Source organism: Pan paniscus, chromosome 2, assembly GCF_029289425.2.
Source record: "Pan paniscus chromosome 2, NHGRI_mPanPan1-v2.0_pri, whole genome shotgun sequence".
NCBI lineage: Eukaryota > Metazoa > Chordata > Mammalia > Primates > Hominidae > Pan > Pan paniscus.
Window position 1 is genome coordinate 137,847,477 of NC_085926.1, and position 14,092 is coordinate 137,861,568.

General features: G+C 47.1%; 1 protein-coding gene across 1 annotated transcript in view; it reads left to right on the forward strand.

Annotated features, from left to right (window-relative positions):
* The first annotated feature begins 1,092 nt into the window (after positions 1–1,092).
* CLSTN2 (calsyntenin 2) overlaps positions 1,093–14,092 on the forward strand; it is a 640,674-nt gene continuing 627,674 nt past the window's right edge. Inside the window, exon 1 of the mRNA XM_034957513.3 lies at positions 1,093–2,630. Within this exon, the coding sequence (XP_034813404.1) occupies positions 2,522–2,630 (109 nt within the window). The 5' untranslated portion in view covers positions 1,093–2,521. The remainder of the gene's footprint in view (positions 2,631–14,092) is intronic.

Sequence of the window (14,092 nt, forward strand, 5' to 3'; positions counted from 1 at the left end):
TAGCTTAGGCTTGTTCTCATGTCAGCAGCAGGGATTCAAGGCAGGAAGAGGCAACATGCATGCCACTGTCCCACTGACCAAAGCAAATCATATGGCCTAGCTCAGAGTTGGGGTGGGAGGGCACATCCAAAGGAAACAGATTCAGAGAAGCATGGACAAATGGCCATTAGTGCACTTGATCTACCACAATAGGCATTGTTATTACCCTCATTGGTAGAGGAGGAGATGGAGGCTAGCAATTTTGTGCCTGTTGGTAACTGGCCCACCCCCTAGTGTTTTTCTTTGCTGTGTTCTTTCCTGGCTATCTCTCCATGGAGATGCTTCCTAATAAGCTACATTTCCCCCTGTTTCTCATTATTTGGTCTGAATTTGAAACTTCACGTAAAATTATTAGGACCAATCAGTGATCTTAACAAAGCCCAGTATAATGACATCAAGGAACAGTGCAGGTCAGTAAGATAGGTCTACTTATTAGAAAAAATGAAGGGAGGAGGGCAGATATGTAGTTGGGTGGAGCATAAATGGAAGAAAATGAGACAAATTTACATTTCTCTTCTATTTTCTGGCTTTTTTATTTTCCCTGGGTCAGCTACCACCTTTCCATGCCATCTTTTCTAGATTCTGAAACCAACATCTGACAAAGGCAAGGTCCTGGTGTTGGCCTGGGACATTTACTAGATTTTTGACACTGAACAAGGAAGTTACCTAACTTCTCTGAGCCTCTATTTCATCATGTGTGAAATGAGAATAATAGCGCACATGTTGATTTGTGGGCTAAAGGAGACCTGAAGGTAAAGAGCCCCACATGGGTCTGAGCCCCATGCAGCCACCATGATTCACTGCTGTCCCCAAGCACATCCTGGTGCCTGAAATCCTGAAGAGTTGGCTTTCACCACTGCAGAGGCTCTGAGTGAGCTGCCGGGGCAGCAGAGGGAGGCTGAGCTGCAGGAGTGCTGTTAATGGATTTTATGGCTTTGTTGAGTACCTCAAACTACAGTTATTAATTAGAGGATGCTGTTTAGGCACTCTTGAAATATACACATTTTGTTAATTGATTTGTATAGGCTCATAGCTAGCAACATAAAGAATGTGCAGGACCATAACACTTACAAGGGATTGTAATTGCCTTTGCTGCCCTCTCTGGCTCCCCAAGCAGGGAACAAAAGCTTTGAGGATAGGACCCACTCTCTCCTCTGTCTTTGGATCTCCAACGACTAATCCAGTGCTCACTGTCAGGGTGATACAGCCTGTCTAGATGCTCAGCAAACGTCTTGAATCAATGACTAAATAAATAATGTTGTTTGTTTCTATATTTCCATATCTACTTTATTTCCAAACTATTCCTTATAAACCCTGCATTGTGTGTGATGTTGGCATTTCATTTAGGTAAATATGGTCAAGGATTTATTCTGAGTCCTTACTGTTTTTTTTTTTTTTTTTTTTTGAGTACCTTTGTAATTTTTTCACGGCCTAGAGATGGTTGAGGATGCAAAGATATGCACTGGCTCCTGCACTCAGGGAACTGACAATACTCCATGGCACGAGATTTTACAAGGCATGACGTCAAGTAGCCTGTTCTTAGAGATGCGGAGTGACAACATAAAGGTGGCAACTTCTTGCATGGCACCATACAGCAGGGAATTTTAAGTTTGACACCCCGCCCCCGCCACTGCAGCCTCAGCAGGCCCAGCACCCCAAGTTTTCTGATCTAGCTGTTCTATCAGCCTCTAAGAGCCGCGGCTGCCCCTGCTTCTCGGAGATGACGCGGAGCCCGGCCATTGCCATCCAGGTCCAAGGCTATCTACTCTGCCCGACAACCCCTAGCACCACTAGGCGCTGCTCTAGTGTGCGCCTGGCGCCCTCCCCAGACCAGTCGACGCAGAACGCCCAGAGACCCAGCCAAGGGCAAGACCCTTAGCGACGCCCGTCAGTCCTCTCCGCCCAGATATCAGTTCAAAGGGCATGGCAGGTCAGGGTCCCTCGCGCCACCCCAGATGACCCTCAGGCCTCGGGTGGCCACTTTCTGGGGGAGCCCTCCATCCCTTGCGGCAGCTTTTACGAGAGTCGGAGTGGAGGCGCGGGGCTGGAGGGCTCTCCGGAGCCGCCCACCAGGGTCCTCTGGGGGCCCGGTCCCGACTGGGCAGGGGGACCTGGACAGGGCCCCGGAGCGTGGAGACGGCTGAGGAAAGTTGGGGGTCGGGGCCTTGGGGCGGGGAGCGCGGAACCCGGCGCCGATGCCCGCGTTCATGAATATGCACGAGCCACCTCCCTCCCTCCGTGACGTCACGGGCCGTCCCGGGGTGAGCGCCTGAGCCGCTCCGGGTCCGCGCCAGTGAGCGCGGCTGCTGCCGGCGAGCTAGCGGCGCAGCGGCGGGAACCGGAGGCCGAGCGCCGCGGCGGCAGCGCTAGAAGCGCACCCATCGGGCACGGCGAGGCGGCCCACGGTGCGGCAGGCACCGGGAGGCGAGAGCCGGCGCGGACAGTAGGCGGCGGCTGCAGCTCGTTGGCGGCTGCTGCGAGGATGCTGCCTGGGCGGCTGTGCTGGGTGCCGCTCCTGCTGGCGCTGGGCGTGGGGAGCGGCAGCGGCGGTGGCGGGGACAGCCGGCAGCGCCGCCTCCTCGCGGCTAAAGGTGGGTGCTGGGGAAGTTTGCTCTTCTCCCAGGAGGGAGGCAGGGCAGGCTTGAGGGTGAAAGCGGCAAGGACCTAGGCTCAAGCTGGATTTGCCCACCCTCCCTTGCCGCAGCTTCTCTGGCCTCTGTGCGCCCTGGATCCCCGAAGTCAGTTCCCTGCGCAGCGGACCAGAGAGGTCCACCCGCGGACGTCAGCTCAACCCCTGGGCGGGGTCCGGGGGCTGAGCAGAAGGCGAGGTCTGGGGAGTACGGACAACTTTGAGGGCTGTCTGTGCCGGGGTGGGAGCTCAGTGGGTGAGTTTCGAGCTCTGGCCAAGGGACGGCTAGAGCAGGGCGCTGGCGCGCCGTGGGGACAAGCAGGTGTCTGCTCCTGCCTGGGGGAAGGATCAGCGGCGGTGCTTTCAAGGAGGGAGCCGAGCTGTGACTTGTCTCCCAGCTCGGGGATGGAGTGGAAACTTGTAGGCTCCAGGGAAGGCCCCGCTGACACTCCTCAAGCTCCCCCGGGGCGTCTCTGACTCCCCGGGGAACGTGTACCCTCCGGGTAGGCGGCGGGGTCCGGAAGAAGCGCGGGATGTGAGGCTCCCCGCTGCCTTTCCTACTCCGCTCTGACTACCGAGGACCGAGGAGCCTAACCTGGCACCACTCCCCTGCCCACCCTGTTCCTTTGAAGAGCTTGACCTCCCCGCGACTCCCGCCCGGAAGGAAGCTAGATCCAAGTGAACGCCTGGCTCTGTCAGGCGAGCCTGGAAGCCGGCGAACCCCGGACTTTGACAGCTGCCTGGGAGCGCCGGGAGCTCTGGAGTGGGGGGCCGGGTCTGAAACAGGAGGTCACGTGCTTGCAGGGGGTGGGGAGGCGAGGGAAGAGCAGAGCTGGTGGGGAACAGTGGTGGGCTCAGGGGAGGCTGTGGCAGATCCTAGCTGGGGCGCACAGCTTAGTGATAACTTGTTGATTCTCTGCGCTGTTCATAAGTAGGGCTTGCGTTTGGTTTGTGGGCTGTGGCCAAATCCGCCAGGTGACAATGAGGGGTACTTGGTCCCCAAATCCTGCCTGGCAATCATCAGAGGGCGGAGGGGTTTGTGCCTGTCAGAAAATAGATTCCCTGTTAGAGACAGCCTGATTCGGACGCTTGCTTTGAGCTACACTTGACCACCAGCTTAGGGGAGGAAATGCCTATCAGGCTGCATTACTCTTGGAGGTTGGGGAGAGCTGGAGGCAGGCAGTTCGCCTTGTCTAGGCTTTAGGAACTGGCCCTCCGATAACTTAGGAGTGATATATTTGAGAAGAACATGGGAGATTATGTTTATCTGTAATTTTTAAATTTTTTGGTGTCATCGTTTTGAAAATATTTTATAAGCAGGCATTCTGTTTCTTTTCAGCATTTTTTTTCTTGGTGTATCCTTGACAGGCAGTTTCTATTTTTAGAAATGAGAAATCTCATGAGAGAAAAACTCGTTATGAAAATATCTCAGAGTGCGGTAAAGAAGTGGCTGATATGAAGGGATCAAGCTGAGAGACTGTTGTTTTGGTGAAGACAAGAATAAAAAACAATGAACTTCCAAACATCTCCCCCCTGCTTTCCCAATATAGACACTTTGTTAAACAGGCAAATTACTTTTTTGGGGGGTGGGGGGGAGGAGATTTCCCATCACTTTGTAGCACAGTAATTGATATAAGCAGATGTCTGCAAACGGGAGTTTGAAGGAGGGTGAGGAGCACACAGCAAGTGCAGAACAGGGAAGAAATCATTTGGGAAGAGGATCTGGTGTGAGTAGTAATAATGTACAGCTGAGTTCTCAGGTCAGAATGGGAAGCTTCATAGAGGTAAGCGAGAAAGAGAAGGAGAGAGATAAAAAAGGAAAAAAAAAAAACCCAGGCTTTCAATGATTCACTTTACGTGGATAATTATGTGCATTTTAACCAACATCCGACTTAGAACATATTCATTTTTTGGTTAAAACGAGGCATTTGTCAGGTCGGGCACGGTGGCTCATGCCTGTAATCCCAGCACTTTGGGAGGCCGAGGCGGGCGGATTGCCTGAGGTTAGGGGTTCGAGACCAGCCTGACCAACATGGAGAAACCCCGTCTCTACTAAAGAAAAAAAAAAAATACAAAATTAGCTGGGTGTGGTGACACGCACCTGTAATCCCAGCTACTCGGGAGGCTGAGGCAGGAGAATCACTTGAGCCCGGGAGACAGAGGTTTCAATGAGCCGAGATCGCGCCATTACACTCCAGCCTGGGCAACAAGAATGAAACTCCGTCTCAAAAACAAACAAACAAACAAACAAACAAACAAACAAACAAACAAACAACTAGACGTTTGTTTTTCCAGGGTAAAAAGTTTATTGGCCCTGCAGATTGAGAGTTAACTGTCCGAATTCCCCTTGTTCTCTCTTCTTTCCCCTTCCAACCACTGGGGGGCTGCAAAGAGCTCTGTTTGCTGCTGATTTTTTTTTTTCAAGATAAATGTGTAATATTTGATTACAACAGAGACATTTATTATGACACTTTAGTTAGTATTTACAGGACTGGCTTTCCTTATTACAATGCACTTGCATTTATGTTTCCAAATCATATGATCTCTGAAGAATGTTTGAAATGATAAAGCTGTATGTTTTATGTATAATGCACCCTGCCTCTGACTTTGCCATTTTTAAGGTTCATACCATTGTTATTCCCATCACACACACAAAAAAAAATCAGGAAGACATGTGAAGATTGAACAAAAAACCAGATACTTCTTTCGTACAATTCTGTATTCATGTGTAGAAAAACACTGGGAGTCTGGAGTCAAGCTTTCTGACAGAGTTGAATGCACCCTCCAAACAACTGTCTGGAAGCATGTGCTCCCAGCTTCAGGCTTGTGTAAGATGTTGTGTCTGTGGTGCACAGCTTGTTCTGCCTTTGTGCTTCTTGCTTCTTGCTTTAGGGACTCGAGCAGTTAATCCCTGACAACTACCTGGGGTTTTCACAGAATCACTGTACTTTCAGTGTAGACATATTTCCAATTTCAGAAATCACACAGTGGCCAGGCAATTATAACTCCTTCCCTTCACCCTTACATATTTTGGCGATTCAAAAAAGATAAATACTTCTTGGATTCCATGAAGAGACCAGATCACATGCTCATGTTCTATGAGTAAAGCTGGTAAGGTGTTGTGGACCCAAAGAGTTTCTGGAGGCAGAGAAAGACATGTCTTATCCAAGGGAAGGAAGACAATGCAATCTAGACAATACCTCAAAGTTTGTGCTAAATTTGGCAAAATGTCAGTGGTCCCAAGACCTCAAGGACTTGGTACACAGTCCTTAAGTTCCCAACATCTAGGCATAGAGGTCATTTGGAACAATACTCAAGTATAGACCATCAATTGTTGTAGTGCCCGCCTTGTGTGCTAAGAGCCTGGCTCAGTGCTCTGGTTCTGAGTCAGTAGCAGAAGACCACCCTCCACCCCTCCCACCCCTACCTTTCTTTTTTTTTAAATTTTTATTATTATTATACTTTAAGTTTTAGGGTTGAGGAGCTTCTGTTTTAGTTGGAGAGACAAGATTTTTATGTGAAAATTTTAAGAGAGTGGCAGTGGAGAGAATTTGTCCAAAGTATAGTATTGACTGTGATAGAGACACAGGCAAAGGAGATGGGAGAGCAGAGACAAGGTTTACAAAAGCAGCATGTGGTAATAGGTAAGGAGGAGGATGGAGCAGAATTATAAAAACAGTATGGTGCAATTGTAGTAATTTCAGTGTATGGAGTCCCTCTTTAGTATGTCACAGGCACTGTTGCTAATCCCATTACATGGGCAATCTCTAACTCTTACAACACGTGCAGAGCCAGTGTTAGCCCATTTCACAGATGAAGAAACAAATTCTATGAGAGGGTAAATGAACTTGCCAAGACCTCCAGCTAGAGGGTGTGGCACTGGGATGAGAATAAAAAGGTCACTATACCCAGTGCCCCCTATTTGTCAGATAGTCTTCCCAGTGGTTTTGAAAGCAGGTCTAGGGACCACAAGGAAGCTGAGCTGTTGGCATCTCTGAGTTACCCAGGAGCCCTTGTGGTCCTGCCCACAGAAGAGCACAGTATGAGTGTCTAAGGCTGTTTAAAAGGGCATGCAGGTGAGGTGAGGGAAACGGACCTTGCTCTCACCATGGAGACCAATGTTCTTGCTTAGAGCAGTCACCTCATTCTCTCTCCCACAGATTCAAAAACCATCCTTGAATATTCCAGATTGCACACTGCAGAACTTCCTGCAGGGGCAAAGGTAGTGTGGAATTTTTATGGTGGATTGTTCTAAGTCATCTTTGGGTAAGTAGCAGGTGTCTTCTAGTGGTATAACAGAGTCATTTTCCCAACTGAAGCACAAATGCCAAAAAGCCCTCAGCAATGCATCAGAAAGTGTACTCTGACCTGCTGCCATCCTGAAACGCCTGTGGTTCTTGGACCGGAATGTGCCCTTTACCTCTCTTGGATTCTCTGGGCATCAGGCTAGTAGGTCACCTTCCTCAGCCCAATTTCCACTGTTACTCAAGATTTGGCCTTCCATAAGGAAACTTCCCAGGCTGGTTACTTCTGAGTGACATGCCTCTCTTTCCTGCATGCCTGTATTTCCTTGTCTGACTCTAGTCCTCAGGGCTCAAAGACCAGTGCTAGAGGCTCATTCTGACTCTCCTGGTATCTCCAGAGCCTGACCTCAAGATATGAGATGAGTAGTATGCAGTGATTTGCTTGGTGAACACACCTGTTTGTAATCCCTAGTGCTGTCATTTCTTGACATAGACAATTTATGTGTTTTCCCTTCTCCTCTGTAAAGTAAAATTTGGGCATATGGCCAGAAAAACTTGAGTTCCAAACCTGGCCCTACTGCTTCCTAGTTAGATGATCTTGGACAAGTTAGTTAACCCATCTGAGACTCAGTTTCCTCATCTCTAAAATGGGGATACAGAGATCTACCTTGTAAAATGGTTGTCAGGATAGTGCTTAGAGGGCACTTAGCCCAGTTTGGGGCATGTAAAATGCACTAAATATACAATGACTAATTATTGATCACTTGAACAGTTAGTTTAGTGTCTGAGATTTGGTGAATTTTTTTTTCTGATCTCTTAGAAATCCAATAGCTTTGTTCATATCTTTTCTCAGCTCAAACTGTTATCCGTTCCTCTGTTTCTCAGTCTCTCTCTGCCTCTCTCCCCTTGTGTGGATATGCACCTGTGTGTAAATATCATATATAAATGTAAATGCACATGCATACACACACATTTGGCTTGACTTGTTTGTAAAAAGACACGCTTTTTTTCACTAGTCTACGGATGTCTTTGAAGCCAGGGCTCCATCTCATTCATCTCAAAGGCCCTGGCACTTAGTGCAGGGCCAGCTCAGAGTAAAGGTCAGCAATATTTGCTATCTAAGTAAATAAACAAGCCTGTCTCCATGTGCTAGTGCCAGAGGTGTGGGAGGTTCTGGTCTCTGGAGGGAGAGCTTATGTGGTGTGATCTGGGTTGTAAGGAAAGATCTCCTGCCCAGTTCATACTTTCCTCCAAGCCCTGCTACCTGAGAAAACAGAAAGGCATACTTTTTTGTTTAAGGTATTGTCAAGCTTTGTGATAATACATGTTTATATGGAATGGGGTAACTGAAGCTATGATATTCAAATAACAGCTTGAAATAGATTATTGTTTTATTAGCTGTTATCTAACCCACCACTAATTGGACCCTGTGGAAATGGTTCCCTGGGAAAGACAGGTTTTGAGGATAGACCATGGGGAGGCCTGAACTGGGGAAGAGCACTGAGCTGAAGATCCTGGAACTGTGTAGGACAGAGGATCATGCTCTGAGATTTGGGAAAGAAACAAGCAGGAGGCCAGAGGGAGTACTGGTCAGAGGAGAATGGTTAGAATGAGAGTTAGCCCTTCCAGACATGCACTAGGTCCTGTTCTCTAGCCTTTTCAGCCAATTACTATTTCTCAGCCTCCCATTATTCTCTGTGAGGGGAACAAAAAGATAAAAGCAAGTTCCAATTATCAAAGAGTTCACACTCTGTCTAGGGCAAACACTGCACATCACACATCACACAAACTATTGCAGAACTTGGTGACTTATGGGAAAATGGTAGATTGTGCATTACAGACCCCCTGAAGCCTTGCAGGAAAGGAAGAAGTTGGCAACAATAGAGGTCAGGAAAGATTTATGGAGAAAGTAAAAGGGATGTTGATGGGTGGGTAGGCATTGGGTAAGCATATGTCAGGGGCAGGGGTTTGCACTGGACAGGTAAATACAAGGTGGTAAGAGTGATTGGCACACAGGCACGAGTGAAGAGGGAGCTCAGCCAGGTCAAATATTATTTCTGCATCAGATTCCAGAGCTAATAAAACAGTGAATGTTTATTGAGTTCATACTATGTGCCAAGCACTATCTTGAAGCACTTCACATATGTCAGTTGGTTTGATCCTCATACCAACCCTATGAAGGAGGTAAATCTACAATCTTATTTTTACAGAGGAGTAAACTGAGTCACTGAGAAGTGAGGTAACTTGCCCAAAGTCTCAGAGCTCAGAGGTGGTGAAACTGGGGTTACAAACTCAGAATACACTGGTAGGCATGGTTTCCCCTCTTCACACAGGCTTACCTATTCAGAATGATGTGATGTCTGCTTGAGGAAGGCTCTGAGTGAGGTCAGAGAGGCTCTGCTGCCCTGGAAGGCATTGCCTTGCTGTCCAAGAATATTTGTTTGGATTTTACTTCAAAATTGCTGAAAGAGTCGGTTTCCCTGAAAGCCTCACTCTCTGACTCACTTCTCCAAGTGAGCAATACCTGTTTCTTCTCATCCAGACAGCTTGAAGCCCTCCTCACCTTCTGTCATGCTTGGCCTCAAGCAGAGGAGGCAGCCATCTGCACTGTATAGTCCCAGATATGTTTGGAGGGGTCTCCTGCACCAGAAAGACTATCCCAGCTGGCTGGCCTTTGTACCGACAGTTCTCCTGATTCAGTTATTCATTTGGGTTAAATATTGCCCTCTTCTGACTCCGTTTCAGGCCAGGATACATACTTTTAAACATATTAGGTGGCTAGATAACAAAGTTGATAAGAAGGGGATGTTGAGAGGTGTGCATGGCAAGGGCGGGAGGGGATCATATAAGAGTAGCAGATACCAGACTGTTGATCGGGCTGCCTTTTCTTCCACTGTCCCGGCAGGATTTTATATATGGCCATTGTATTGTTCTCAGATACCCCTCTTACACATTGGTAAATGCACATTACAGGGCATATAGCAGCAGATCAAAAATCAGGACAAGGGGTCAGACTGTGCGCAGTTGATTGCAATCCAGCACCAGCGAGCCAGTGTGGTGAGCTAGGTGACATCTTGGACCATGGCCACTTGAAGCCCATTTCTTTCACTACTGAGCAGTTTTCTAACTCTAAGGATAGGCAATTTATCTCCAATACTTTCTCAGGATCTTGCTTGTCTCCAGCTCAAGACCCTCTACTCATATCAGTCCTCCCCAGAGATTGGCCAGAGATGCCCCTGATCAATACTTTTTTTCCCTAGCTCACTTTGAGCCTCCTACCCCACCCAAGGCTCACTCAGTATCTGTTTCCTTTAGGATGCCGCAGCCCCATATGTCCCAACCCAAGCTCTCATTTTTCCTCCAAGAATCTACTGCTTCTGCTGTGGCCTCTGGGTGAAAGGTACATCATCCATACATTCACCCAAGCCAGAGCCCCCAACAATCCTCCAGCATGCTTGTCTCTCCACAAATATCACAACCCATCCTTCCTCATGTCTGGTTGATCCTATCATCACCATCTAGAACCTCTCCTCAATTCCCATTGCTTCTTCCTTGTTTAGCATCTTGTGCAAATGAAAGCACTAAATTCTAATTTTGACCCCCTCTCCAACCCTCCCATTATGCTGCTGTCAAGGTGGCAGCATGTATGCCAGTCCCACCAAGCCCGCAAGAAACTCCATCTCAGTCATGAATTCTATCTTTCACCCTCCACGCTAAGGTCTGTAAGGTTTGTAAGAATAGCTTAACACTCTGGAATTGCCTCAGATTTCCCTCCCTCACAGGTTATTACTGCTTGTGATGCCCATTGTCCAAACAGCATGGTGCCTTGAGATCCTGGGGTGTCTACTTCCACAGGCAACAGACGATACCACCAGCATCTAGAATCTAATATTCATGCCACATTCTGTGGTCACTTCCCCAGGGGTGCTATCACCTTCTGGGGATGGGAGCTGGAACAGGCTACCGGTTCCCATCCCAGAGGAAATCAGCTCGTCTCAGTTTTAGGGTGGGTGCACAAAAGCCACCCACCTCCAACCTCTCCCATCCCAACCATAACCTCAGTTAGGGGCTCAGGCATTCACAGAGCAAAGGCCAGGACTGGAGGTATCTTCAGAGAACTTCTGCCTTCATCCTTACAACCCAAACCTCCTTCTTAGAACAGGCAGCCATACCCCTTCTGAAAAACCTGACCAGGGAAGCCCCAGACCTCCCAAAATAGATCCCAAACTCTCCAGCCTGGCGTAAAAGTCTACGATTTTGCCCATCTGGCCTTCTCTACTGTCAGTGAGCTTTCTAGAAATTTCCAAATAGTTAATGCTTTCATCTTTCAAGAACTTACTATGCACCAAGCACTATTCTGACTGCTTTATAGATATTAACTCATTCAGCCTTCCTGACCACCAAGTGAGATGTGCACTCTTATTATCCCCACTTTACAGATGAGGAAACTGAGGCAAGGAAGGTTAAGCTACTTATCCAGTTTACCCAAGTAGTAAAACAGCAGAACTGGGATTTAAATCTAGAAAGTCTAGTTTCAGAGTCCCCCCTTTTATCCAGCCCTGGATGCAAAGTGGAGCCACTTGAGAGAGATTTAAAATAACACCAATGCCCAGAATCCATCCCAGAGATTTTGTTGTAATTGCTCAGGGACAGCACCTGGGAATCTATGTGAAGCTCTCCAGTATTTCTGGTGCCCAGCCAAGACTGAGAACCACTCCAGCAAACTCTACGGCTTCTGCCAACTAAGTGCTACTTCCAGGTGGGGGCTGTGCTCCTCTGTCTTTCACCCACCAGTCCTTTATTTTCTCTGTCAAAGCTCCCATTGCCACCTGTCTCCCAGGGTGGCTGTGAGCCCTTGGAGGGGGAAGTGCCCTGCTCACCTCTGTATGACTGTTGCCCAGCACTGTCCAAGGCCCAGAGCAAATGCTGAGTGTTGAGGGGGTGACTGGTGCTAGGCGCTGCTGCCCACGCTGGCTGCAAATCCTGAAGGGCTCTGTGCCCATGTACCTTCTCCCGTCAGCACTGCTTCCTTCCTTTGGTCATGGGGAGGAGCTGCCCAGCAGGCCTTTCCCTTTTAGTTATTTGACTATCTGCCCAAACCAACTTGCAGCATTTGCTCCGTAGTGGTTTAAAATACTCGCTTCTGCACATGAGTCAAGAGAACATTAACCACCTTGAAATGTATTAAACAGTCAGGCTGGCAGATACCAGTGGAATTCTCATTCAGAAAGGCTGTCAGTGTTTTTCTCATTGCTTCTGAGAATGCTTAATTGGCTAACATTTGACTTATTTCTATGGAATCACTGCATCAAATTGTCCTGTGAAAATTGCCAGTTAAAAAAAAAAGACATCATTTTTGTGACTTCAGCCACTTTGCATCTCTATGATGTCTGCTGTATTACATAGTTAGGTAAAACTTTGGAGTCTTAATCAAGTCTGACTAGAGAATCACTGTAGAGTATCAAAGAAAGGTCATGGTCTCGGACTCATGTGACCTAGATCCACTGATGAGTTGTGAGGTTCAGGGCAAATCACTCAGCCCCTCTGGGTGTGAGTCTTTATCACATGCAGAAAGGACACAATGGCACCTCCTCTACCCAAGAAAGTTCTAAGTATTCACATGGAAGTGGCTCTGTATGCCTTTTGAAAGGATAAAGCGCTTACAAAAACAAGGTGATCATATTTAAGAAATCTTCGAGACTCAAACCCCAAAACAAAACTCTACGTCTTTCTTTCTTTATACTGTCTAATTAATTTAGTTAATTATATTTTCAGGAGAAGTTTGAATTTAGTGTGAGTCTCTTCCCAGTTCTTTGATGTGTAGCCTGCATGAGTCACACAGCTGGTAGTCACCATGGTTACACAAAAAATGCAGCAGTTGCAGGCCCATAAATTTTCAGGAAGAACCAGTCAAAACTGTTAATATTATGTCAAGTTGATGTGTTGTTTTCCAATTTGCGTGGATAACTGCATTGCAGCAAATTAATTAAAACAGATAAATGTTAATCTAATGCATGTCTCCTTGTAATTAATGAAATATAACCATTACAGAGGTGTTTGATTTATTATTTTAATATATAAAATGCTGAATTCTCCTATAAAGTTAGTTATAGTAATAGGAAAAGCTGACCCATATATAGGATTAAGAAAAATAATCACATTTCTATAAATTAATCACTCTCTAAAAGGATATAGTTCATTAACACTATGGACTGAAAGTGTTGGATGTAAATTAGATTAACCTTTTTAGTGACACTTCCATTTATATTGCACATTCTCTTCAAACTAAAAGTACTTTACATATATTAATTCAATTAACCCTCCCTAGACCCTTGTTAAGTAAGTACATATATCAAAGTTGGAAGGGAGGAGAAATGAAACCCTTCAAAAATACTGAAATCCTGCCCTTAGGATGTATGATTTATGATTTCCTCTGCAGCAGTACAGTTTATCTAGATTTATATGGCTTGAGAACATGGGTACATATCCACGCTTTCTCTCTCATGCTGCCAAGAAACCCTTAACATGTCACTTCATGCCTGAAGCTGGAGATGCTTCTGCCTGAAGCTTAGGCCAGATGCTGTAAGGAAAATTCTGTTTTATTTAATAAAATGTACCCCAGCAACTCTGGGTTTGGTGGTAGACAGGGCATGTCCAAGTGGGTATGGGTGGCCAGACCTTAGTGCCCCATTCAACAACCAGAGGGCCATTGTCCCTTGGTCTTGCTGCTACTCCACCTCTACCCTTTTCACTTGATCATCTGGAGGCTCAGGTCAGACTGCAGCTCTTGAACAAGACCTTGGGATGCTACTGGGAGGAGAAACAAGGATCTGCAGGGAGGTAGGGATGGGCATTAATCTTCCTTAGCTGGGGTCCCTCCTCAGACCTGCCTTGAGGGGCAGAGGGTGCTGCTCCCTCACCTGCTGAGATGGAGGGCAAGGATCAGCCAGAAGAAGACTTCATTCTCCGTCCTGCCTAAAAGCCTGTTTCTCAAGGAAAGTTTCCTGAGTGAGGATCTGGGTCTTCTGCTGTAGTGTGTCACTAGGAGTGCCCCATCTTTTATGAGGCCATGACTCTTTGGAGCACTTACCATTATTGCTCAGGCTTCCTGGAGATAACTATGCACCCAGAGAGAGGAAAAGGATGGAAGCAGTCTTGCATTATAAGAACTAGAAGACTC